General features: G+C 41.5%; 2 protein-coding genes across 13 annotated transcripts in view; one reads left to right on the plus strand and one right to left on the minus strand.

Annotated features, from left to right (window-relative positions):
• The first annotated feature begins 1,095 nt into the window (after nt 1-1,095).
• On the plus strand, nt 1,096-24,363 carry YARS2 (tyrosyl-tRNA synthetase 2). Of its 2 annotated transcripts, XR_013364022.1 has the most exons (6): nt 1,096-1,909; nt 3,350-3,517; nt 18,899-19,054; nt 19,315-19,485; nt 22,046-22,340; nt 23,789-24,363. XR_013364022.1 is itself a non-coding variant. In XM_077870510.1 (5 exons), exons 1-5 carry the CDS (start codon nt 1,131-1,133, stop codon nt 22,203-22,205), a joined length of 1,434 nt encoding a protein of 477 aa, XP_077726636.1. In that variant the 5' UTR covers nt 1,096-1,130; the 3' UTR covers nt 22,206-24,363. The 2 variants fall into 2 exon arrangements, 1 of the variants encoding a protein (XP_077726636.1); XM_077870510.1 differs by having other exon boundaries at nt 22,046-24,363.
• The window catches only part of DNM1L (dynamin 1 like), a 51,087-nt gene continuing 49,256 nt past the window's right edge, over nt 23,513-25,343 (minus strand). For all 11 annotated transcript variants that reach the window (XM_077870507.1, XM_077870505.1, XM_077870502.1 and 8 more), the window contains one exon: nt 23,513-25,301. In XM_077870507.1, the coding sequence (XP_077726633.1) occupies nt 25,245-25,301 (57 nt within the window). In that variant the 3' untranslated portion in view covers nt 23,513-25,244. The remainder of the gene's footprint in view (nt 25,302-25,343) is intronic.

The raw sequence follows: 25,343 nt of genomic DNA on the forward strand, positions 1-25,343 counted from the left end.
CCAAGGTTTTGCCTCCTCTGCAGGGGCATCCCACATTGAATGGCTGGACAAGAAACAAGGCCTGCCCCTTGTTTCAACTTAGAATGAATCTGAAAGGAAACCCTAGCTCCAGAGCCCCCGTGGGATTGACTATTTGAGGCTGCTACTGCAAACTGTTGACAGTTCACTCTCTCCCTCAGCCCAGCCCTGCCTCCATCACTCTAGTACAGATGTTGTTCCAGGTGTACACCCCATAGTCCTTCACGCAGATCTCCAACCCGACCTTACACAGTTAGTGTTGAAAGTGGTCCCAGAAATGGACCCTAAAATCGGGTCTTGGAGCTGGATTCCATGCTAGCCAACTGGCAAGGAGAACCCCATCCTTGGTGAGTGGAGTACCGATAGCACCTGTCACGCTGTGGCAACGTGATGACTAATTAGAACCCGCTTACACTAAAGCTGTGTCCCGCCTGGTTACCTGTAATTGCTAAACGGATAAACGAAACACGGGGTTTTCTGCATTTATTGTATTGACCTCGCTCTCAGCATAGCTGGGACAAGCCTGCCACCTCCCGGAGAAGCTAATGTGTACACGTGGTTGAGGCGCTGTCGTCCCCTTGGGGAATCCCTACTAGGAGTTTGGGTTCCAACGCCAACTTTGTATCTCTCCATTCAGTTAAACCAACTTCCAACCCATCGCCACCTCTCTGAACAAGTTTTTGCATAGAACCAAGAATCCACAGGAACCCGCGCATCACAATTTTTTTTTTTTTTACCCGAAAATTTAAACAAAACCTAGCATTTGTAAGAGGGCTTAAGAGGTGCCAAGCGCTCTCAGTCCCCACAAGGGCCCCCTGGGATAGGAACTATTATCACAGACACACCTACGTTACGAATGAGGAAATAAATTTTAGCTGATTTAAGGTGACCGCAGGGTAAGCGGAATCCTCGCTTGAGTCGTCAGAACTCCAACGACTGCTGAGAACTCAAGCTCCGTAACTAAGTGACCGCCCCGCCCCGCCCCGCCCCGCCCCGCCCGGGCATGCGCAGAAAAACACGGAAGTAGCTTCCGTAGAAACTGCAAGAGGTTGGCGCCGAGGGGCGTGGCGAGGGCTCTGATATCCCAGCATTCCCATCGTGCCGAGTCCAACATGGCGGCCCCCATGTTGCGGCGCTTTCCCCGGGGCCGGCGGTTTGGGACCCCGGGCGTGTCGGGAGTCTTGCTCCTGGGACAGCGTGAGGCCCGTTCGGGCGCTCAGGGGTTGCTGGCGGTGCAGAAGGCCCGGGGTCTGTTCAAGGAGTTCTTCCCCGAGAAGGGGACGAAGGTAGAGCTGCCCGAGCTCTTGGACCGCGGCTCGGGCAGCTTTCCCCAGACCGTCTACTGCGGCTTCGACCCCACAGCCGACTCGCTTCACGTGGGGCACCTGCTGACGCTGCTGGGCCTGTTTCACTTCCAGCGAGCGGGCCACAACGTGATCGCCCTGGTCGGGGGGGCCACCGCGCGCCTCGGAGACCCCAGCGGCCGCCCCAAGGAGCGCGAGGCGCTGGCGCCGGAGCAGGTGCGGGGGAACGCGCGCGCCCTCCGCCGAGGCCTCGAGGCCGTGGCGGCTAATCACCAGCGGCTCTTCGCCAACGGGCGGCCCTGGGGAAGCTTCACGGTCCTGGACAACGCGGCCTGGTACCAGGGGCAGCACCTGGTGGACTTCCTAGCGGCCGTGGGCGGCCACTTCCGCATGGGCACGCTCCTGAGCCGCGCGAGCGTGCAAGCCCGGCTGCAGAGCGCCGGCGGGATGAGCTTGGCCGAGTTTTTATACCAGGTGCTCCAGGCTTACGACTTCTACTATCTGTTCCAGCATTACGGATGCCGGGTCCAGCTGGGTGGGTCCGACCAGCTGGGCAACATCACGTCCGGATACGAGTTTATCCACAAGTAAGCGCCTTCGGGGACCCCCTGGGTGGCTCTGCGGTTCAGCGCCCGCGCTCGGCCCGGGGCGTGACCCTGGGGTCCCGGGATCGAGTCCCGCGTCGGGCTCCCTGCACGGAGCCTGCTTCTCCCTCTGCCTGTGTCTCTGCCTCTTTGTGTGTGTGTGTCTCATGAATTTAAAAAAAAAAAAAAAACAGGTAAGGGCATCCAGCCCCAGGCAAAATTTTGTGTCCAAATAATTCACCCACGAGTAGCCTGTAATCCACTATCAGGAATAGGGAATGACGCCCTTTCCGCGTCCTTTTGGGTTTTACCCCCACTACACCTGTAATGCTGTTAATGTGATTGGCTACCGGGAGCTAAAGGGCTGCATTTGACGGCACTAGGCCTGGAACGCATTCTTAGAGCTCAGCAGGCAGCAGACCACGCGTCGGGATTCAGATCCGGCTTCCCCGGAGGAACGCTGTGTTTCTTGACTTGAGAAACTGCTTTTTCTTTCGTTGTTGGAGCGTGAACGCCCCCGTGTTGTCTCCTTGGAGTTTCTGCTTTGGCTCTGGCAGGTTCCGTAAAGCTAGCGTTAGTTTTTGGGTTGGCATCTCAAAACTTTTTTCAACTCCAAAAATTTGGCAAATAATGGAGATTTTGATCGCTTTTTCTTGAGGGAGATGAACTCTACAGGGCCGTGTGGTACTCCTTTTTTTTTTTAAATCCCTTAAAATATCCTTAGTGTCTCTAGCTCACTTCCCCTTACCCAACTTTTCTCTTCTTCCTTGGCCTTTAAAATTTCCTAGGGGGAGGAATCCCTGGGTGGCTCAGCGGTTTAGCGCCTGCCTTCAGCCCAGGGTGTGATCCTGGAGTCCTGGGATCGAGTCCCGTGTCGGGCTCCCTGCATGGCGCCTGCTTCTCCCTCTGCCTGTGTCTCTGCCTCTCTCTCTCTCTCTCTCTGTATCTCTCATGAATAAATAAATCTTTTAACAAAAAAGTTAATAAATAAAAAAATAAATCTTAAAAAAAAAAAAAAAGAATTCCTAGGAGGCAGCCCGGGTGGCTCAGCGGTCTAGCGCCGCCTTCAGCCCAGGGCGTGATCTTGGGGTCCGGGATCGAGTCCCATATCAGGCCTGCGGGGAGCCTGCTTCTCCCTCTGCCTGTGTCTCTGCCTCTCTCTGTCTCTCGTGAGTAAATAAATAAAAATCTAAAAAAAAAAAAAAAAATTCCTGGGCCCTGGTTTTGCAGAAACTACCACAGAATCACTGGTTCCATTGCACTTTAGGATGACAAATGCCAAAACCGAGTGAGGGCCGTGAAAATTAAGAGGGACAAAAAGTAAGATTTAGAAAGTGAAAGTTTTCTTAAAGCAAGACACCAGAATGAAATCTGAAGAATGATTAGCAGAACCTACCACCACTTGTGCTTGAAGAACCTAATGAAGTTTTTCTTTATGCTTAGGTTGACTGGAGAGGATGTATTTGGAATCACTGTGCCTCTAGTTACAAGTACAACCGGAGCAAAACTGGGAAAGTCCGCTGGTAATGCTGTTTGGCTAAACAGAGAGAAGACCTCTCCATTTGAATTGTATCAGTTCTTTGTCAGGCAGCAGGACAATTTGGTAGAAAGGTAAGTTCCTAATAGTGTGCTGAGAAAAATTAAGTTTATAAGCTCATGATATAATTTCAGCCATTCAATCTATGTACCCTTTATAGTTTTTTGTGTTTTCATTTAGATTCTATTTAAGATGCAGAACATTGTAATTCTAACTGTTCTAAGCAGTATTTTGTTAGAGCAGAAAACCTCTTGGTTGCTGAAAAATTTAGAGCCACGTTTGTGATCTACATCTAGCAAGTACTTAAGACGTTATCACTTGCCTATTTTAGTTTTTTCACTCCTTTTATCAACTTGGCTAAACTTGATTTCACCTTTGTTTCTAAAGTTTTTCTTTATAACATCTTTTGAAAATCCTTTTTAGGGCAGCCTCAGTGGTTCAGTGGTTTAGCGCCGCCTTCAGCCCAGGGTGTGATCCTGGAGACCCAGGATTGCAGTCCCACATCAGGCTCCCTGCATGGAGCCTGCTTCTCTCTCTGCCTGTGTCTCTGTCTCTCTCCCCCTCTCTCTCTCTCATGAGTAAATAAATAAAATCTAAAAAAAAAAAAATTGTAAAGGTAAATTTTCCCAAAAATAACTTTTCCAGAGTGGAAAATATGCCTTATAAAACTACAATAAAGTTTTTTTCTTTTAGATTTATTTCAAATGTATTTGATGATACGGTTAACGGTTTTGATGTATCAAGAACTGACATCTTTTTGAAAATTTCATTTTCTGTTTGGCCCTAATGTATAAAAATACAGTTAATTTCTTTGATTAACTGTGTATCTGACAATTCTTATTAATTCTAATAACAATCTTTGGATTTAAAAGCACAATCTTTTTTTTTTTTTTTTTTACTTATTAATGATAGGCACACAGTAAGAGAGAGAGAGAGAGGCAGAGACACAGGCAGAGGGAGAAGCAGGCTCCATGCACCGGGAGCCCAACGTGGGATTCGATCCCGGGTCTCCAGGATCGCGCCCTGGGCCAAAGGCAGGCGCTAAACCGCTGCGCCACCCAGGGATCCCTAAAAGCTCAATCTTAAATGCGAGGTAAAGAGACTAATGGAAAAGATCAGAGAATCTAGCCAGACTCCAGCATCTATGGTCACTTGATCTCTGTGGCACCACAGAACAGCAGGATAAAACAAGCTTTTCAATAAATGCCACTTGGATAATTAGATGTCTTATGTGGGGGAAATAATGAAACTTAATCTCACACAGTGTAAAAAAAAGAGTTCCAGGTAGATATCAGCCTAACTGTAACAAAAGATGAATCATGTGTTCAGAAGATATATAGGAAAATATCTTCCTAACTGGGATAAAGATCCCTAATTGGTATTCTTAAATGAGATACAAAGAAAAGATTGGTAGATTAGCCTGTTACAATTAAGATCAAAAGTCACCATTAAGAGTAAAAGAATATCAGAAGAGTATCAGTTACATGTACTAAAGGTGTAGAAAGCTTATACTCAAGTTCCGTAAACCAGTAAGAAAAAGACAACTCAGTAGAAGCAGGAGTAGAAAGTTGAACATGCACTTTAGAAATATTCTATCCAAAAGGCCAAAAACATATGAAAAGTTGCTCAGCCTTTATAATGAGGAGAAAAATGCAAAATAAAACCACAACTAAATACTGTGACACACCTTCCAGAATGGATAAACATAGAATTGGTAATACCAAGTGTTGATGAAAATATTCCAAGGTGGTGGGAGAATAAACTTAACTGTTGTATCAGTCTCAGCTAGTGATGCTATTGGCCAGAAATGCTTAAGGAACTCGCTTGGACACCTGCCACTTGTGGCAAAGCGCCCCCCCCTCCCCCACAGACATTTCCCTGACCAGAATCAGTGTTGTGGCTGGACTGACCTTAGTGGTTCTTGTGATTGCAAGATGTACCTTAGCAGCAACCATCAGGGAAATTTGAAAAACAAGATTTCTTACTAGTCTTGGAGGGCCACACAGAAAGGTCCTGGGTAGAAAGAAGAAGGGAGCATGGACCTAGGGCTTGGCCTTATTGGAGACAAAGGGTAAGGTGCCTAGAGTTTTGCAGGTTCACCCTTTATTGGAAAATCTAAAACAGAAAAGCAGGAATTAGGGAACAAGAAAGGGAGAAACCGAGCACTCTAAGGGTCAGTTATCTGTATCACCCAAAGTTTTCTTAAAAGAGGAACTTCCTAAGTTAAGGTGGCCTGGTTCCTTATGTAGTTGGTTTGCTACTAGCTATATCATAACAGCTGGCAGTATATTTCTTAAAAATGGATGTCTTTAAAATGGATAATTTGGCAATTAAAAGCTTAAGTGTCAGGCACTCAGAGGCATCAGAATTTTTGTTCCTTTTTTCTAAATCAAGTATAGTTAATACATAACACATACTGTATTATGTGTGCAACATAGTGATTTGATAGTCATAAACGTTATGACAGGCTCACCACAATAATTGTATTCACTGGCTGCCACCATGCAAAATTATTACAATATTATTGACTATCCCCTGTGCTGTACTTTTCATCCCTGTGACTTATTTTATAACTGGACATTTGTTTATCTTAATCCCCTTCATCTGTCACCCATCCACTCTCCTCTGGCAAACACCAGTTCTCTGTATTTATAAGTCTGTTTCTGATTTGTCTGTTCATTTGTTTCTTAGATTCCACATGTAAGTGAGGTCCTGGTATCTGTCTTTTACTGAGTTATTTCACTTAGCATAATACACTCAAGGTCTATCCATATTGCAGATGACAAGATTTCTTTTTTTATGACTGAGGAATATTCCATTCTTCAGCCATTCATCTATCAATGGACACTTAGGTTGCTTCCATATCATGGCTAGTGTAAATAATAGTGCAGTGAAAATAGGTGTGCACATATCTTTTTGAATTAGTGTTCCTGTTTTCTACAGGTAAATACTCGAAAGGGGAATTGCTGAATGGTATCACATTTTTAATTTTTTGAAGACCTCCCTACTCTTTTTCATAGTGGCTGTACCAGTTTACCTCCAACAGTGCATGAGGGTTCCCTTTCTCCACATTCTTGCCAAAACTTATTTCCTGTCTTTTTGATACTAGCCTAGCCATTTTGCCAGGTATGAGGCAGGATATCATTGTCGTTTTGATTTGCGTTTCCCTGAGTGATGTTGAGCGTCTTTTCATGTGTATTCTCACCATCTGTCTTCTTTGGAAAAAATGTCTTTTCAGGTCTTCTGACTATTTTTAAATCCGATTGTTTTCTGGTGTTGAGTTGTATGGGTTCTTTATATATTTTGGATATTAACCCTTTATTGGGATATATCATTTGCAAATATCTCCTCCCAGTCGGTAGGTTCCTTTTTTGCTTTGTTGATAGTTTCCTTTGTGGTACAAAAGCTTTTTAGTTTGGTATATTCCCAGTAGTTTATTTTTGCTATTGTTCCTCTTGCCTGAGGAGAAAAATCCAAAAAATAATGCTAAGGTAGATGTCCAAGAGTTTCCTGCCTGTGTTTCCTTTTAGGAATTTTATGGTTTCAGGTCTTACATTTTGGTCTTTAATCTATTTTGAGTTTATTTTGTGTCTGGTGTGAGAAAATGGTCAAGTTTTATTCTTTTGCATGTAGCTGTCCAGTTTTCCCAGCACCACTTATTTAAGAGACGGTCTTCTCCCCATTGTATATTCTTGCTTTCTTAGTCATAGATTAATTGAACATACAGGTGTAGGTTTATTTCTGTGATCGCTATTCTGTTCCGTTGGTCTATGTATATCTTTTTGTGCCAGTTCCATAGTGTTTTGATTGTTACGGTTTTGTACTGTATCTTGAAATCTGGGAGTGTGATACCTCCAGCCTTTTATTTCTCAAGATTGCTTTGGTTATTTGAGGTCTTTCATGGTTCCATACAGATTTTAGGATTGTTTGTTCCTAGTTCTGTGAAAAATACTGTTGATATTTTGATAGGGATAGCATTGAATCTGTAGTTTGCTTTGGGTAATATGGACATTTTAACAGTATTATTCCAGCCTATAAGCATGGTATATTTTTTTTTCATTTATTTGTGACATCTTCACTTTCTTTCATCAGTGTTTTATAGTTTTTAGAGTACAGGTCTCTCCTTTGTTAAATTTACTTCTAGGTATTTTACTCTTTTTGTTGCAATTGTAAATGGGATTGTTTTCTTAATTTCCTCGTCTCCTAGCTTGTTATTAGTATATAAAAATGGAACAGTTTTCTGTATATTCTGTACATTCTGTAAAACTTACTAGATATACTTCCAGTAGTTTTTTGGTGGAGTCTTGAGGATTTTCTTATACAGTATCAAGTCATTTGCAAATATCAACAATTTTACTTCTTCCTTACCAGTTTGGGTGCTTTTTATCTCTGTCTGTTGGCTGTAGTAGGACTTCCAGTACTATATTTAATTAAAGTGGCAAATGGGCATTGCTGTCTTGTTCCTGATATTAGAGGAAAAGCTTTGAAATTTTCACCATGAGTATGATATTAGTTGTGGTTTTCTTTTTTCTTTTTTTTTCTTTTTTTTTTTTATGATTTTATTTATTTGAGAAGGGGAGAGAGAGAGAAAGAACAAGCAGAGAGGGAGGGGGCAGAAGGACAAGGAAAAGCAGACTTCCCGCTGAGCAGGGAGCCCAACTCAGGGCTTAATCCCAGAACCCCAGGATCATGACCTGAGCCAAAGGCAGACACTTAACCAACTGAGCCACACAGGCACCCCAATTGTGGGATTTTCATACTTGGATTTTGGGGTACGTTCACTGTAAACCCACTCTGTTGAGAGTGTTTATCCTTAATGGATGTTGGATTTTGTCAAAATTTTTTTTCTACTTCTGTTGAGATAATCATATAGTTTTTATCTTTTGTTAATGTGGCATATCATGTTAATTGATTTGCATAAATTGAACCATCCTTGCATCCTTGGAATAAATCCCACTTGATCATGGGGAATGATCCTTTTAATATATTTTTGGATTCAATCTGATAATATATGTGAGGATTTTTGCATCTGTGTTCATCAAGGATGTAGCCTGCAATACTCTTTTTTTTTTTTTTTTTTTTTTTTTTTTTTTTTAAGTGTCTTTGTCTGGTTTTGGTGTCAGGGTAATGCTGGCCTTATACAGTTTATTCGGAAACATTCCTTCCTCTTCAGTTTTTTAATAGTTTGAGAAGAATAGGTATTAACTCTTTAAATATTTGGTAGAATTCGTGTGTGAAGCCATCTGGTCCTAGACTTGTTTCTTGGGAGGTTTTGATTACTGATTCAGTTTCATTCCAAGTAATTAATCTGTTCAGATTTTCTATTTCTTCCTGATTGTCTTGAAGATTGTATGTTTCTAAGAATTTTTCATTCCTTCTAATTGTCCAATGTATTGGTCATATAATAATTTTCCATAATAGTCCTTTTTTAAAAAAAGATCATTGATTATATTCTCTATGCTGTACCTTTCATCTCATGATTATTCATCCCTTAACTGGAAGCCTCTATCTCCTCTCTATCTTCCATCTTTCCCACCCTCACCCCTCCTTCCCTCTGGCAACCATTAGTTTGTCCTCTGTATTTGTGGGTCTGTTTCTACTTTTTTGGTTTTTGATTATTTTTGTTTTTTAGATTCCACATATAAATGAAATCATGTGGAATTTCTTTCTGTTGGAATTATTTCACTTAGCATAATATCCTCTAGATCCATCAGAGTTGACACAAATGGCAAGATACATTATTTTTTATTGCTGAGTGATGTTTTCCATTGTATATATACCTCTTCTTTATCCTTTCTTCTTCTTTTTTTTTTTTTTTTTTTTAAGATTTTATTTATTCATGAGACACAGAGACACAGGCAAAGGGAGAAGCAGGCTTCACACAAGAAGCCCAATGCGGGTCTCCATCCTGGGACTCCAAGATCACGCCCTGGGCCAAAGGCAGACTCTCAACCGCTTGAGCCACCCAGGCATCCCTATCGATTCATCTCTTGATGGCCCCTTGGGTTGCTTCCATATCTTAGCTATTGCAAATAATGTGCAGTAAACATAAGGATGCATATCTTTTTGAATTAGTGTTTTCATTTACTTTTAGCAAATACCATTAGTAGAATTACTGGATCCTGTGATACATCTATTTTTAATTTTTTGAAGAACCTCCATACTGTTTTCTACAGTGGCTGCATCAATTTACATTCCCATCAACAGTGCACAAGGGTTTCCTTTTCTCCATATCTTCACCAACACTTTTGTCTTTAATAGTAACCATTGTGACAGATGTAAAGTAATATCTCATTGTGGTCTTGATTTCCATTTCTCTGTGGTTAGTGATATTGCGCATCTTGTTATGTGTCTACCATCTGTGTGTCGTCTTTGGAGAAATGTCTGTTGAGGTCCTCTGCCCACTTTTAATTGGATTGTTACTGTTACTTCTGTGAGTTCTGTATGTCTTGGATATTAATCCCTTGTTGGATATATCATTTGCAAATATCTTCTCTCAGTAGGTCTCCTTTTTGTTTTGTTGATGCTTTCCTTCACTGTGTGAAAGCTTTTTATTTTGGTGTAGTCCCAATAGTTTATTTTTACTTTGTTTTCCTTGTCTGAAAAGCCATATCTAGGAAAATGTTGCTAAGGACCATGTCAAACAGATCATTGCCTATGTTTTCTTCTAGGCGTTTTATGGTTTCGGGTCTCAATATTTAAGTCTTTAATCCATTTTGAGTTTATTTTTATGTATAGTGTAAGAAAGTGGTCCTGTTTCATGCTTTTGTGTGTAGCTGTCTGGTTTTCCCAGCACCGTTTGTTAAAGGGAGTCTTCTCCATTGCATTTTCTTGCCTCCTTTGTCACAGATTAATTGACCACATACATCTGATTTATATCTCTGCTCTATTCTGTTCCACTGATCTATGGGTCTGTTTTTGTGCCAGTACCATTCTGTTTGATTACTGTGGTTTTGTAATATATCTTGAAACGTGAAAGTGTGATACCTCCAGCTTTGTTATCCTTTCTCATGATTACTTTGGCTATTCAGGGTCTTTTGTGATTCCATACAAATTTTAGGATTATTTGCACCTGGGTAGCTCAGTGGTTGAGAGTCTGCCTTTGGCTCAGGGCGTGATCCCAGGGTCCTAGGATTGAGTCCTGCCTCGTGCTCCCTCTAAGCAGGGAGTCTGCTTCTCCCTCTGCCTATGTCTCTGCCTCTCTCTGTGTGTCTCAAATGAATACATAAATAAAACCTTTGAAAAAAAAAAAAGGATTATTCTAGTTCTGTAAAAAATGGCTGTTGGTATTTTGAGATTGCATTGAATCTGTTTGTTTTGGGTAGTATGGACATTTTAACAATATTCATTTTTCCAATCCATGGGTTGTTTGTGTCATCTTTAATTTCTTTCATCAATGTTTTATAGTTTTCACATTACAGATCTTCTACCTCCTTGGTTAAGCATGGTAGTCTTCTTTTCTTTTTTTAAGATTTTATTTTTTTCAAGTAATCTCGAGACTTAACATGGCGCTGAAGCCCATAATTCTGAGATCAACAGTCATGCACTCTACCAACTGAACCAGCCAGGCACCCCTAAGCATGGTAGTCTTTTATAATCCTTTTTATTTCTAAGGTGTCAGTTGTACCTTCTCTCATTTCTGATTTTATGTATATGAGTCCTCTCTTTTTCTTGATTAATCTGGTGAAAGGCTTACCAATTTTGTTTCTTTTCAAAGAATCAACTCATAGTTTCATTTATCTTTTCTTTTTTTCTTTTTTTTTTTTTTTTTAAGTTTCTGTTTTTACCTGCTCTGATCTTTAGCATTTCTTTGCTTCTGCTAGCTTTGGGCTTTGTTCTTTTTCTAATTCTTTTAGGTGTTTATTTTAGATTTCTCTTGTTTCTTGAGGCAGGCCTTCATTGCTATAAATTTCCCCCTTAGAACTCCTTTTGCTGTGTCCCAAAGATTTTAGAACATCGTGTTTCCATTTTCATATGTCTCGAGGTATTTTTTAATTTACTCTCTGATTTCTTTGTTGACCCATTAGTTGTTTAGTAGCATGTTGTTTCGCCTCCACATGTCTGGTTTTCTTCTAGTTTTTTCTTGTAATTGATTTATAATTTCATACCAAAAAGAGGCTTGATATGATTCAGTTTTCTTAAATTTATTGAGACTTGATCTGTGGCTTAACATGCAATCTGTTGTGGAGAATGTTCTGTGTGCACTTAAAAAGAATGTGTATTGTGTGTTTGAGGATAGGATATTCTCCCTCTCTCTCTCTCTCTCTCTATATATATATATATATATATGTGTGTGTGTGTGTGTGTGTGTACTTGTTAAGTCCATCTGGTCAAATAGGTTGTTCAGAGCCACTGTTTCCTTGATTTTCTGCCTGAATGAACTGTTTCTATCAGTGGGGTGTTAAAGTTCCCTTGTACTATTTTTATTATTGTTGATTTCTCCCACTTTTTTTTTTCTTTAAGATTTTATTTATTTATTCATGAGAGACACAGAGAGAGAGGCAGACACACAGGCAGAGGGAGAAGCAGGCTCCATGCAGGGAGCCTGATGTGGGACTTGATCCCAGAAGCCCAGAATCATGTGCTGAGCTGAAGGCAGACACTTAACGGACTGAGCCACCCAGATGCCCTTTGATTTCTTCCTTTATGTCTGTTAATATTTGCTTTAGGTACTTAGGTGCTTCCATGTTGGGTGCTTAGGTATTTATGATTGTTTGATCTCTTTATCATTATGTTAATGCTCTTCTTTGTTTCTTGCTACAGTCTTTGTTTTGAAGTTTATTTTGTCTGATATAAGTATTACTACCTCAGCTTTTTTGTTTCTGTTTTCATGGAATACCTTTTTCCCTCTCTTCACTTGCAATTTGTGTCTTTAGGTCTGAAGGAGTCTCTCTATTGTAGGCAGCATATAGATGGGTCTTGTATTTTTTCAGCTATTCAGTCAGCCTGTGTCTTTTGATTGGAGCATTTAGTCCATTTACATTTAAAAATTTATTTATTTTAGAAAGAGAGAGCATGCAAGGGGGGGAGGGGTAAAGTGAGAGGGAAAATCCTCAAGCCAACTCCCCCTGAACATAGAGCCTGAGTGGGACTCAATCCCAGGACCCTGAGATCATGACCTGAGCCAAAATCAAGAGCCAGCCACTTAACTGACTGAGCCACCCAGGCATCCCTATTCCATTGTATTTAAAGTAATGATTGATAGTAATGTGCTTTTTGCTATTTTGTTAATTGCTTGTTTTTATAGTTCTCTATCCCTTTCTTCCTTTCTTGCTCTCTTCCCTTGTGATTTGATAACTCTCTTTAGTGTTAGACTTGGGTTCTTTTTATTTTTTTTATACCTATTATACATTTTTGGTTCGTGGTTACTATGAGGCTCATATATAACACCCTATGGGTAGAGCAGTTTGTTTTAAGTTGATGGTCACTTAAGTTTCAACACATTCAAAAAGCATACATTTTTATTCACTCCTCTATGCTTTATGTATTTGATGTCATATTTTATATCTATTTATCTTTTGTATTGCTTAATTAATTATTGTAAATATAAGTGATTTTCCTACTGTTGTCTTTTAACCTTCATGCTGGCTTTGTGATTGATCTGGTACGTTTACTATATATCTGGTTTCACCACTGAAATTTCTTTCTTTCATAGTTTTCTAAGTCCTAGTTACAGTTTCTTTCTCACTTAAAAAAGTCCTTTGAACATTTCTTGTAAGGCCAGTTTGTGGTGATGAACACCTTTAACTTTTGGGGAATTCTTTATCTTTCAATTCTAAATGATACCATTGCTAGGAAGGGTTTTGGTTTTAGTTTTTTTCCTTTCATCATTCTGAATACACTGTGCTGCTCCTGTTTCCTCTGGCCTGCAAAGTTTCTGCTGAAAAATCAGCTGATAGCTTCATAAGAGTTGCCTCACGCATCACTGTTTGCTTTTCTCTCCCCACTTTTAAGATTCTCTCTTTAATTTTTGACATTTTAATGATCATGTGTCTTGGTGTGGACCTCTTTGGGTTCTTCTATTTGGGGCTCTCTGTGCTTCCTGGACCTAAGTGTCTGTTTCCGGGTTAGGGAAGTTTTCAGCTATTGTTTCTTCAGTTAAGTTTTCTGCCCCTTGGGATCCCTGGATGGCTCAGCAGTGTCGTGCCTGCCTGCTGCCCAGGGTGTGGTCCCGGAGTCCCAGGATTGAGTCCTATGTCAGGCTCCCTGCCTGGAGCCTGCTTCTCCCTCTGCCTATTTCTCTGCCTCTCTCTCTCTCTCTCTCTCTCTCTCTCTGTCACTCATGAATAAATAAATAAAATCTTAAAAAAAAAAAAAAAAGTTTTCTGCCCCTTACTCAGTCTGTTTTCCTTTTAGGACCCATGTAATGTGAATGCTGGTATGCTTCTTGTCCCAGAGTTATGTGTCCTTAATTAACTCTCTAATACTAGGAATTGTAGCTTAATTGGAGGAACCTTAGTATTAAGGTTTCGAAGGTAAATGGTGAGGTACCATTCACTAGTGGCTACCTCTGTACCAACCAAATGGAGCCATTGAAAGGGAAGACTGAGGGCTTAATGACTCCATCTCAACATCTTTAATAACAAGGTATTGGCCCTTGGTGCCCTGTTTAAATTGGTATTGGGGGGCTGTTCACCATCTTGCCCACAGGAGGAAGAGTCACTGGCATCCACTTGGTAAATCCCACCAAGATGACTAAGAACTTGGGCTGGTTCTCTGTGGCATGGCATTGAGTCCGTGCATCCATGCCCAAAATAGGGAGAGAAAGGGCCAAGGAGGCCACCACCAGAAGAACCTGTTTAAAGTAAATAGTCCCTGTGGTTAGTTGCATCTGAATGGATTTGTACACTTTTGATTGTTTTACTGGTAATGCCCTATAAGTAGAAGGACTTCCTTTTAAGAATTTAGAAGGATTGTCTAGAATGAGTGACTTGGGCCCTGATGCCTAATAGGGCCAGAGAGGACTGTGCATTTTTATTGTCCCAGTGGACTACCAAAGTGGCATGGGGCCGTTGTCTCTGAGAGGTGGGATGGGTCCTGGGGAGCGACCCATTTCCTATGGTAGAGGCTTTGGTGGCTGCCAACCCTGGAGGTTAGAGAAGAGGGCAGAGGTCATTGAGAGGACTGGGTCAGAGTCAGGGGATAGATGGCAGCTGTGTGACAAGAGGATGGATGACCGAAGGGGCCTGTGGCTGGGAGAATGCTAGTATTAGGGCCTAGAGTTTAGAGACTGGCTGTCTAGATACTAAGTGACAGGAACGCTGAGATTTTGTAACTTCTAGGAGAGGTTAACCTGTGTATGTTCATAGGGGCAAAATTAAGTTGGGGATTTTTTTAGGGAGGGTGTGGGGAGCCCTTTTTGTTGAGGGAAATTTGCTCAAGGGGAAACCTTCTCTGGGACAGTGGGTGTGGAAAGGCATAGGTCCCAAGTATCTGGGTGCCTGGATGTCTAGCAACCATGTCAAGGGCCCCCCAATGCCTTTTAAAGGTTTCAGCAGTCCCATTAAAATGTAATAAGGCTGCTCTATAATTCGGGGGAGTGCCTTATGAAAAGAATTCTCTGGACTCAGGATCATCTGGGGCCTCTTCAGCTTTAGAAATGAAGAGGGGGTCATTTGGATCACTATGGTCATACAAATGATAAACATACTGTGTTGGACCATGCCAACTTGGTGCAGCAGGAAATGAGCCTAATCTAATATTTTCCATTCACTGTGAGCTTTGGCTTTAGTGATCTCTGTCCTGAGAGGATGGGCACAGCACCAGGCAGTAGATATCCAGAGGAGGAGAGGGAGAGCCGTGCAAATGTCAGTGGGTCTGAGGGCCTCGGTCTTCGTTTATCTCTTCATCCTCATCAGTGGCTTCAATAATCCCGTCAACTTTTCCTTTGGTAGCAGAGGCACCCCCTGAGACATGTTGCTTTGTCCTGCCCCATTCAGAGGAAAGCCTAGGAGACTCAGGATCTGTGGTATGTCAGAGGAAACAGACATGTAGCCTGGATCGTTCTCTGAGCAGATTATAGATCCTTGGGTCCCTAGAGCTGCTGACCAGTTGCACATTTCAGCAGCCGTAACATTTTAGAGCACAGGCCAAAAATCTAGATAGCCAATTAGCTCCCTTCTGTCCTTCCTCTGCACAAAATCTTAAAGGAAGGTTAGAATTTCAGTTAAGTTGTAATTTCTTACTGCAATTTTTACCTCCTGATTTTCTTTGTTACCATGATCTTACATGTTGTTACCAGAAGTTTCTGGAAAATGTCCCTGTGAGCGCGCTTCATGGGTGACCGACTTCCTTCCCAGGGTCCAGGATTAGGGTCTGCCTCCACTAGCACAATATGTACAGGATCTTTGGGAAAGCCCGAGGCCTCCGGAGCACATACTGGAGCCTTAGCGTGTTGGTACGCAGTGGCACTAAGCAACGTCCAGGAAGCTTTCACAGAACTTTTGTATTTCTTAGGAGCTGGTATACCTTCTCTGGGGTCTTAGGAAGCACTGGCTTAAGATATTCAGGACATTTTTTTTTTTGTCCATTAATTATTTAGCAACCTCACACCAGGAACTGGACTCATGATATCCCATTGAGTTAGGGAGACAGAGCGACAGCAGGGAGCATAGTGGCCATGTGGGGACAGCAAGTCTCAGCTGTATTTCTCCTTTCGTGGTGCCATTAGTTTCCCATTGCAAGGCTCTTCTGTTCGTCTGGGTTAGGACCCATAGTCCCACTGTGACCCACTACTTAGTGGTCGCTGGGGCGTTCTCCCTCCTCACCTATTGGAATATCCTTTGCTCAGTACCATTAGCCCAAAGCCTCACCTGGGGCCATAATAACAGCCTTGGGATCCAGTCTGCATACATTTGCTCTCCTGGGCTCAAGGCCTGCAGGACCCTCGTTTACATAGTAGTCATTAAAGGCCTTTATAATTAGTGATCTAATCATCTCAGTAGTCCATATGGCCTCTATCACGTTGGCTCTGGAAAGACTGAATTTTTATGGTAGCAGTGACATTTTAGGATAGACCCCACAGGCAACCCACAGCAGAGGCAATATGCAGAAGCACAGCCAGTGGGATGGGCCTCCAGCAAGTGGTGCTGCATTCCCAAATGGTGTGTGTCACCTGTGTAGGTTAGCCACTTCAAGTTACTGAGATAGTGGAAGCCAAAGACCTTCCCTGCAGTTAACTGCAAGCGCTGTCAGGCAGTCCTGCTGACTGTACCTTCTGCCGAGTCGCCTATTGATAGTGGTGCTAGCAGTTAGGAATGCCTGGGGGCACCTGCCAGTCTGTACTACTTATGGCGAGCTCCTACAGACGTTTCCCTGACCTGAGTCCGTTTTGAGGCTGGACTGGCCTTCTTACAATTGCAGGATGCACCTCAGCAACAACCATCAGGGAACTTTGAAAAACAAGATTTTACAGCCTACAAGTCCTGGAGGGTATGTGGCACTCAGAGGTCTCGGTTAGGGAGAGGGGAAGAGAGCGTGGCCCTTGGAAGAAGGGTGAAGTTCCTGGGGCTGGGAGTTCATTCTTTATTGGCAAATTTAAAACATAAGAGCAGAAATTAGGGAGTGGGAAGGGAGAAACAGGGTCACTCAAGTGGTCACTTATCTGAGTTACCCAGAGCTTTCTAAAAAGGAAACTTCGTGTGTGGCAGTGGCCTGGTGCTTTGTCTAGTTGATTTGCCTCTAGCTTTGGCCTACAACCAGCAGTGTGTTTATGTGAGGTGTAAGTGTCTCTGCAAAATGGTGCCTTGGCAATCAAGAGCTTAATGTCCGGCACGGGTGCCACATTTACAGAACCACTTGGGAAGAGTACGTGTCTGTGCTTACCAAACCTGAATATGCATATAAATCCATGACCCAGCAGTTCCTCTCCTGGGTATATCCCCAAAATAAATTAGTGCACATATGCACCGAGAGAAATACATGGGAACATTTATAGCATTATTAGCAGTTGTCCAAGAGTAGAAACGACACGAATATCCAGAGTAGACCAAATAAATACATTATGGGAAATGGTCACAGCACAGAATGCCGTACCTACCAGCTGCACACACAGCAACATGGGTGACTCTCCTACCAAGCATAATGACGTAGCAGAGTAGCCAAACTCACATATATCCTATGTGATTCTGTTTATTTATAAAGCCTAAAAACTGGCAAAACGAAGCAATACTATTTACCAAGGGATACTAGAATAGTAAAAGTGTAAAGAAAAACAAGAAAATAATTACCTTGAAAGGCAAAAGAGTGGTTAATTTGGAGGGGGAAGAGATGTGCTAAGTCTGGGCTTTCTTGGGTTGAGGCAACAATGTATTTCTAGACAGAGGATGGTTACATAGATGTTGGCTTTCTGATGCATTAAAACCTATTTGTGATTTGTATGTTTTTCTACATGTTTTTTACCAAGAAAAGATTTTTTAAAAGGATACATCTAGGTAAAACAAAAGTACTGAAACCTGCTTAAGGGCAGCCCAGGTAGCTCAGCAGTTTAGCACCCCCTCCGGCCCAGGGTGTGATCCTGGAGTCCCAGGATCAAGTCCTGCATCGGGCTCCGTCCATGGAGCCTGCTTCCTCCTCTGCCTGTGTCTCTGCGCCTCTCTCTCTCTCTCTCTCTCCCTGTGTCTCTCATGAATAAATAAATAAAATCTTTAAAAAAAAAAAAAAAACCTGCTTAAGAAGGACATGTACAAATTTAGATTAGCTTATCTCTGGGCAAAGAAGGGAATATGATGGTGCTGACATCTAGAGCTATACTATTTTGTGCCTTTTCAAAAAGAAATCATCTGATACAAAGATGGCAAAATAATAACACCTTTAGTCTGGGTGTATGGGTGGTATGGGTGGTATGTGCATGGGTATCTTATTTTTGGTGCATTTGTGCATGCTTATTTTTCATAATAAAAAATAAATTTAGAGGTACCTGGGTAGCTCACTTGGCTAAGCAGCCCACTCTTGGTTTTGGCTCAGGTCATGATTTGGGGTTGTGGTATCAAGCCCCATGTCGATGTTGGGCTCTGTGCTCAGTGGGGAGCCTGCTTGGGATTCTCTCTCCCTCTCTCTCTCCCTCTGCCCCTTCCCCCTTCGTGTGCTGTCTCTCTCTCTTTTTCTAAAATAAATAAATCTTAAATTTAAAAGTAGGCAGGATAGGGGATCCCTGGGTGGCTCAGCGGTTTGGCGCCTGCCTTTGGCCCAGGGCACGATCCTGGACTCCTGAGATCGAGTCCTGTGTCAGGCTCCCAGCATGGAGCCTGCTTCTCCCTCCTCCTGTGTCTCTGCCTCTCTCTCTCTCTCTCTCTCTCTCTCTCTCTCACTCTCATAAATAAATAAGTAAACAAATAAATAAATCTTTAAAAATAAATAAAAATAAAAGTAGGCAGGATATTTTTTAAAAGGTAAGGGAGTTGGAGACAAAAATTAGGTATGTCATATATACAAGCACTGTATTTTTTGTCCCTCAGGTACCTGAAGCTCTTCACTTTTCTGCCCCTTCCAGAGATTGACCACATAATGCAGCTACACGACAAAGAGCCAGAAAAGCGGGGTCCTCAGAAACGACTTGCTGCCGAAGTTACAAAGCTTGTTCATGGACAAGAAGGGCTGGATTCTGCTAAAAGGTGGCCTTTTAGAATAGCACTGGATAAAGTCATGTAGTTAATAGGTGTGAGAAAATTCATTCGGGTTATCTTGTCACTTACCACTAACAAGGATTGTCAGTGTTCGACTTAGGTGCTTTAGAATAGCCTCTGTTGGAAAGAAAAATCACCTTGAGTGAAGTGTGAATTATACAAGATAAACGGTGCTGTTTCAGAACTGGCTATTAGGACGTGTTTGTGGACAGGCACTCCCATGACGTGGTTCTCAATGTGTTTTTCAGGTGTACACAAGCGCTCTATCACAGTAGCATAGATGCACTGGAGGTCATGTCGGATCAAGAGTTAAAAGAGTTGTTTAAAGAAGCATCATTTTCTGAATTAGTTCTTGACCCAGGAACAAGTGTCCTAGATATATGCCGCAAAGCAAATGCCATTCCAGACGGCCCCCGGGGGTAAGATCATTTAACTTCTAGTCACAGTTAACTCAACATTAAATCTTCACAGCATATGTTTCCCGAGGGTGTTTTCCTGATAGTAACATAATGGTATCTCCTTCCTGGCAGAAGTTGGGTTAGTCCAAGAATAAAGTGAAAACCGACTTATGGTTGAAAATACCATAAATTTTCAATAAAATCCAGTCCAACTCTCCTGTCTCTCAGTAAGTCTAACTCCCTTTTCCCTCCAGCAGGCCTGTATTGAAGAGACCCCTGTGGTTAATAAATGCACTGCAATTAGTCAGCTCAGGGATGGTCACAATTTGAGATCAAAAGGGAACAGATTTGGGCAGCCGGGGTGGCTCAGTGGTTTAGCGCCGCCTTCACCCTAGGGCTGGATCCTGGAGACCCGGGATCAAGTCCCATGACAGGCTCCCTGCATGGGAGGCTCTTTCTGCTCCCCTCCCCCCTCTCTCATGAATAAATAAAATCTTTAATAAAAAAAAATGAACAGATTCACATGACCCCTCTCATATTCAGTCTACATGGTATTTTAGGGAGTCGAGGCGTTGCCCAACCTATTTAAAATAGTAGTTAAATTTCTGAAAATGAAGCAAGCATATGATGTTACTTCCTAAGACTAGTATTATAAATTACATACTATTCCTGTTGAGAATTCCAGTTTTCTTATTTAAGAAGTAGGTAGGATGTTTGTAGAATAGTAGTATGAGGGAATAAAGTATTCTACAAAAAGGTAATCTGGCATATACTTGATGCTTATGCACTTAGAAACAGGGACCTAGAAGGAAAAGCATTAGTTAGCCAGACGACTGGGTGCTGCATCTTCTGGAGTTTGAGCATAAGTTGTGAGCCCATATTCATGATTTTTTTTTTTTTTTTTTTAGATTTTATTTATTCATGAGAGAGAACGAGAGAGGGAGAGAGGCAGAGAGGGAGAGAGGCAGAGACACAGGCAGAGGGAGAAGCAGGCTCCATGCTGGGAGCCTGACGTGGGACTCGATCCCGGGACTCCAGGATCACGTCCTGGGCTGAAGGTGGCGCTAAACCGCTGAGCCACCCAGGCTGCCGCCATATTCAGGATTATAAATGACATTTGTCATAGTTGCTGTTTTTTTCCCCTTGTTTTGGATTATTTGCCTTTATCCTAAAGAGCCCTAGAGTATTCTATATAGAGAAAATATGCATTGTCTTTGTATCACCTGCCATTCTACCTTATAGATTCCCTAATATGTTCACTTAATGTACACTGAATTGGGGGTGGCACCATATACCTCCACACCCTGAGTCACTGGTTCTAAGAATTTTCCTTACTATAGTAGTAGAAGCATTTTTTATTTTTTTCTGACGTTTTCTAGTGGTTTATATTTATTTACTGATTGGAAATTTTGCCACAACTTAAGACGTCGCCATATCCAATTTAGAGTTCTTAATACTGACATTTTTTTATTTTTAGATTGTATAAGCTAAATAAGATTGGTTTGTGCATTTAAACAAAATGTAGAACATGGTCTGGAAACTATAGCAAATAGCCCAAAATAACACATTCTGAGAGAAAGAAATCCGTCCTTAAAAAGAACATGTTTTACTGTTGAGTTTTATAAAACCATGTGTAGTAGCAGTTTCTTGATGTCGTTTGGTAACATTCAGATAAAATGAACATTTGCTTTTCACAAGGGCTTCCAAGGCCTTTCCTGTTCTAGACCTCTTTTCTTCTCTGAGTTCACTTCTTTCTAGCTATTCCCCAGGTTTCCTCGCCCTGTTTGTGGGAATAACTGCTCCTCCCCCTCCCAGTTTCCATGTGTCTTCTTTCAAGAAGATTCCCTACCCCACCAACCCAGTGTGCACCCAGAGCAGCCTTTCCTAGCGTTTGCTAGCATTGAGTCACTGTGTCATTGTTTGTCTGGCTCTCCACTGGTTTGCAGTACTGTTTGTATTTAGTGCATAGTCAAGGCTCTAGAAATGTTGTTTGAATGGACTGGGCAATAAATAAAACCTGTTCACATAAACCATGAGAAAATTGTTATTAAACTGGAATTAGATAAGCTATTGATTTTCCATTTCTGAGGTCAACCAATTTCACTTTTTAAAAAATTCTTAAAATTTTAACAAAATTTGTAATTATTTGCATAGCCTCAGAATATAGTTTCCAAGGATTTTCTAGTTTTGTAAGCAAGTTTCCTAAAGATTTCTGTAATAGCACTACATAGTTGTTACTTGTATCTCCTGGGAGCTCATTAAAAGCAGCATTGCTCTCTTGTCTTTTTGGAAGCTTCTTTGCTCTGACTGGGGAGTCACGCGCCAGAAAGCGATTCTGCTACTCATTTTTAAACCATTACTAACTGAACAGTTCCATGTAGAGCTGTGAAATCGCCAGTTTTTTCTCCACTGAACAAGATTACTAGGCCTTAAATCCACTCCTTTTAGAAGAGCCTTTGAGGGGGGTGCAGAACCCAGTAGGGTGAGCATGAGGTAACAATTCAGTGCTAAGTGGTTTTAGTTGGAGAACCTCTGAAATGTAAGTGGAATGATGATTCTGATTAAACATTTCTATTTTTAGGTATCGGATGATAACAGAAGGTGGAGTCAGCATAAATCACAGACAAGTAACAAATCCTGAGAGTGTTTTGGTTGTTGGACAACATATTCTTAAGAACGGACTTTCATTACTTAAAATAGGAAAAAGGAATTTCTACATTATAAAATGGCTTCAGCTATGACGACAAACCACCTCTGGTGGTTCCGACGGACTTGTCCATCACATTCTCAAGATGTACCAGAGGTTGGCTCCAGAACTTCTACTTCACTCTGCAAGTCAAACCACAGAGAACGGAGTAGGCCCTAGGCCTCCGAGCGTGAGTAATTCCATTATTTCCACAGGGTGGTTAAGACCAAGGGCTTGTGTACTGAGGGGGTTGATCTCCTGAGCCGCAGGCGTAACGACTACCAAGAAAACCGTGATTGCGAAGGATCATCTCTCTTTTAAAAATTGTTTCGTGAAAGAGCGGTCCTATGCTTCTCAGTCCTTGTAGAGGTGAGGAAGAACACCGAAGAGGGCAGCAAAGGGCTCCTTCCTCTGGGAGGAGGGGTCGCTCCCTGATCGCTCCCAGATCGCACTCACCAACCCCAGCAGCGCCCTCTCGTGTCCACATCGGAAATGCGAAAAATACTGGAAACGTAAATTTCTGGATTTTTTGTGGTTTATGAAGCAAACAGTTCTCCTTAGGAAGAAAAGTATTACATACATTAAGGCATAGTTGGCAGTAGAAGTTATAGAAAGTTTCCTTTCAAAGAATAAAACTCAGTACTTTTCATACAATTTCTAACCCAGTTTTCCAGTCCCTTGCCTGTGTCTCGGTATAATTAAATTTACTCACAGCCTTGCTGTGCCAGATTACTAAGGTAGCAGTATTTTATAAATCTGGAAACTTACATTAGTTTAATATTATTAGTAATATTTAACAGTAACTAAGTTTCAACTCCTGTCCCCAAGCAGATTGCAACTTGAGATAAACTGAAAAGTAACTAGAGAGAAAATAGAAGCAAACATTATACCAAATATCTAATCATATGAGAATATCTAAAGGTTTTGTTAAGCTAAGGGTAGTTTTCAGGATTTAGAATCAAGACCTAATTAAGCACTATAGACATTGGGCAAGTTCCAGTTCTCAGAACTGTTTCCACATCTGAAAAATCAAGGTGAGGACCAAGTGAAACACAAATACAGAATGGTTCATGATCCAATTCCTTCTAGAAAACCTTATAGGCAGCAAAGCATGGCGTTAGTGTTCAGATCCTAGGCATTTACCACCTGGATTATGTGAAACTGGATCGCCATTCTTATGTGTAAACTGGAGATGGACTAATAAATACCTCTGTGAATTGTGAGAATAGGAAAAAATTTGTAAAACCTTTATATAGTAGAAGCTATACTATGTTCCAATGAGGTGTGTATGTTAAAAAACTATAGTTTATCTAAACCTTTCTCTGGGAGCAAAGTTAGGAAGAATTCATTTATTGACAAAACTTTGTCATTTCATACCAGCAATTTTATTTACATAGCAAGAACATACAGCAGTCCACTCTAAACGTCAGAGATCATCTCAACATAGAGCTTCCCTCAGTTTGAGAGCCAGTAAAGGAAGGTTCTCTAACTTCCCATACCTTTCTTGCCTCTGCTTTTCTTGTACAAGGTGTGTAGTGCCAGCAAGTACATTACCGTAGCTTATTTTTAAAAGTAACCTTTTCAATTTGAAATAGGTTGGATATGGTGGAGAATGGTGCTGTTTTTTCCCCGTTACAGATTCAGAAGGCTGAGATGGTAGTCCTCTGACAGCATCTGAAGTAAATCATGGATGGCTGTACTGACGGATGATGGCAAAGTGACTCTAAAGTGTGTGCTAACAAACATCTGGGTAGTGTGCATTCTATCCAGATGGTACTATTAACAGATTTAGAACAGTACCGTATGATGTAAGATTGAATCTGTTTTCTTATGTTTGAGATCAGTTGCTGAGCCTGTTTCTTGCTAGTCAATGGGTGCCGGAAGCTCAAGTCAACAGACACATTGTCCCTGCCAGGAGTCCTTCATCAATGTCATAACTTAAGAGAAATGTTAACATGTTGAGTAAATTATGTATCGCAAATATAGTATCTGTGTAAGAGATGGAGCTAGATGCCTTAAAGATTTTGACCTGTATCTTAAAATTTATAATGTAATTCCTATCAAGGATCATCTGGGGAATCTTAATAAAATGTGAATATGTTCTAAACTTCACCCCCAACCTCTGAATACATTTTAGTAGTGTAAGCCTTCAGGTGTGTAGCTGTGTCCAGGTGTTTTTCTTTAGTTAATAAAGTTCCACCAGTATTTTCATACCTCTATTCTAATGTGTCTTATTGGTGTGAAGCAAAAGTAACTACTACCAATAATAGAGAAGATATACTTCAATGATCAGCACAGGATTTGGTTTCACCTCCAAGTGAATCTTGGAACATGATGTAAATGACCTAATTTAAAGATTATCTGAATTACTTGATATTTGAAAATCAAGTCTAGATGGTTGTTTTTAATGCAGGAAACTATAATTCATGCTTCCGGGTTTAAGAAAAGATCAAAGATATTTTAACGCACGAGGGCAATGTGGACCCAGAAATGGAAGGGCTACACAGCTACATGTTATGCACACCGCCTCACCGTCAATGTCAGATCTGGTGCCTTCAACTTGCCTACTAACACATCAAAGGCGTTGCAGAGAAGCTCAATAAACTATAACTCGAAGGACAGGTGGAGTACAGTGACTGTGAGTAACTTGTCAACTCACATCTTTCAAAGCCAGACCGGTTTATATTGTGCATGCATTACAGTTGTATGAAACATGGTCTCGGTGCGTTCTTCTCCAAGGACTATGGCAGCAGCTGTAAGACTACTAACAGATTACACAGGTCATCTTGTCCACAGGCAAACTGCTTGTACAACTAGAACATTAACAGTTCTTTTTAAGTTCAAATGAAACTGTCACAAGAAAGACTTGATGTATTTTATATGTACTGGGCAACTTTAGAAACAGCCATTTATTATTTGGATAAATGTATGATTTGTTCTGCAATACAGAGTGAAATTATCAGTTTATAGCCAGTCTCTTCACATGAGCAGATTCATACCATTGCAATACACAGTTCATAAATAAAATTCTACTCAAGTAGGCAGTAACTAGCAAATTTTGAGTCAACAAAGTCTCAGTACTATATAATTCTCTTCACCAAAGATGAGTCTCTCGGATTTCCGCAATTATTTGACTGGCTCCTTGTAATGCCTGTATTAAAAAAGAAAAAAATTATAGATGCTTATTCAGTTA

This window comes from Canis aureus, chromosome 25 (assembly GCF_053574225.1).
Source record: "Canis aureus isolate CA01 chromosome 25, VMU_Caureus_v.1.0, whole genome shotgun sequence".
Lineage (NCBI taxonomy): Eukaryota > Metazoa > Chordata > Mammalia > Carnivora > Canidae > Canis > Canis aureus.

What these genes read in the sequence shown, in the direction of transcription:
- YARS2 (XM_077870510.1), top strand. Translation starts at nt 1,131, where the DNA reads ATGGCGGCCCCCATGTTGCGGCGCTTTCCCCGGGGCCGGCGGTTTGGG. An exon ending in CAGGACAATTTGGTAGAAAG is followed by an intron (nt 3,518 to 18,898) that starts GTAAGTTCCTAA and finishes TTTGTCCCTCAG; the next exon opens with GTACCTGAAGCTCTTCACTT. An exon ending in ATTCCAGACGGCCCCCGGGG is followed by an intron (nt 19,486 to 22,045) that starts GTAAGATCATTT and finishes TTCTATTTTTAG; the next exon opens with GTATCGGATGATAACAGAAG.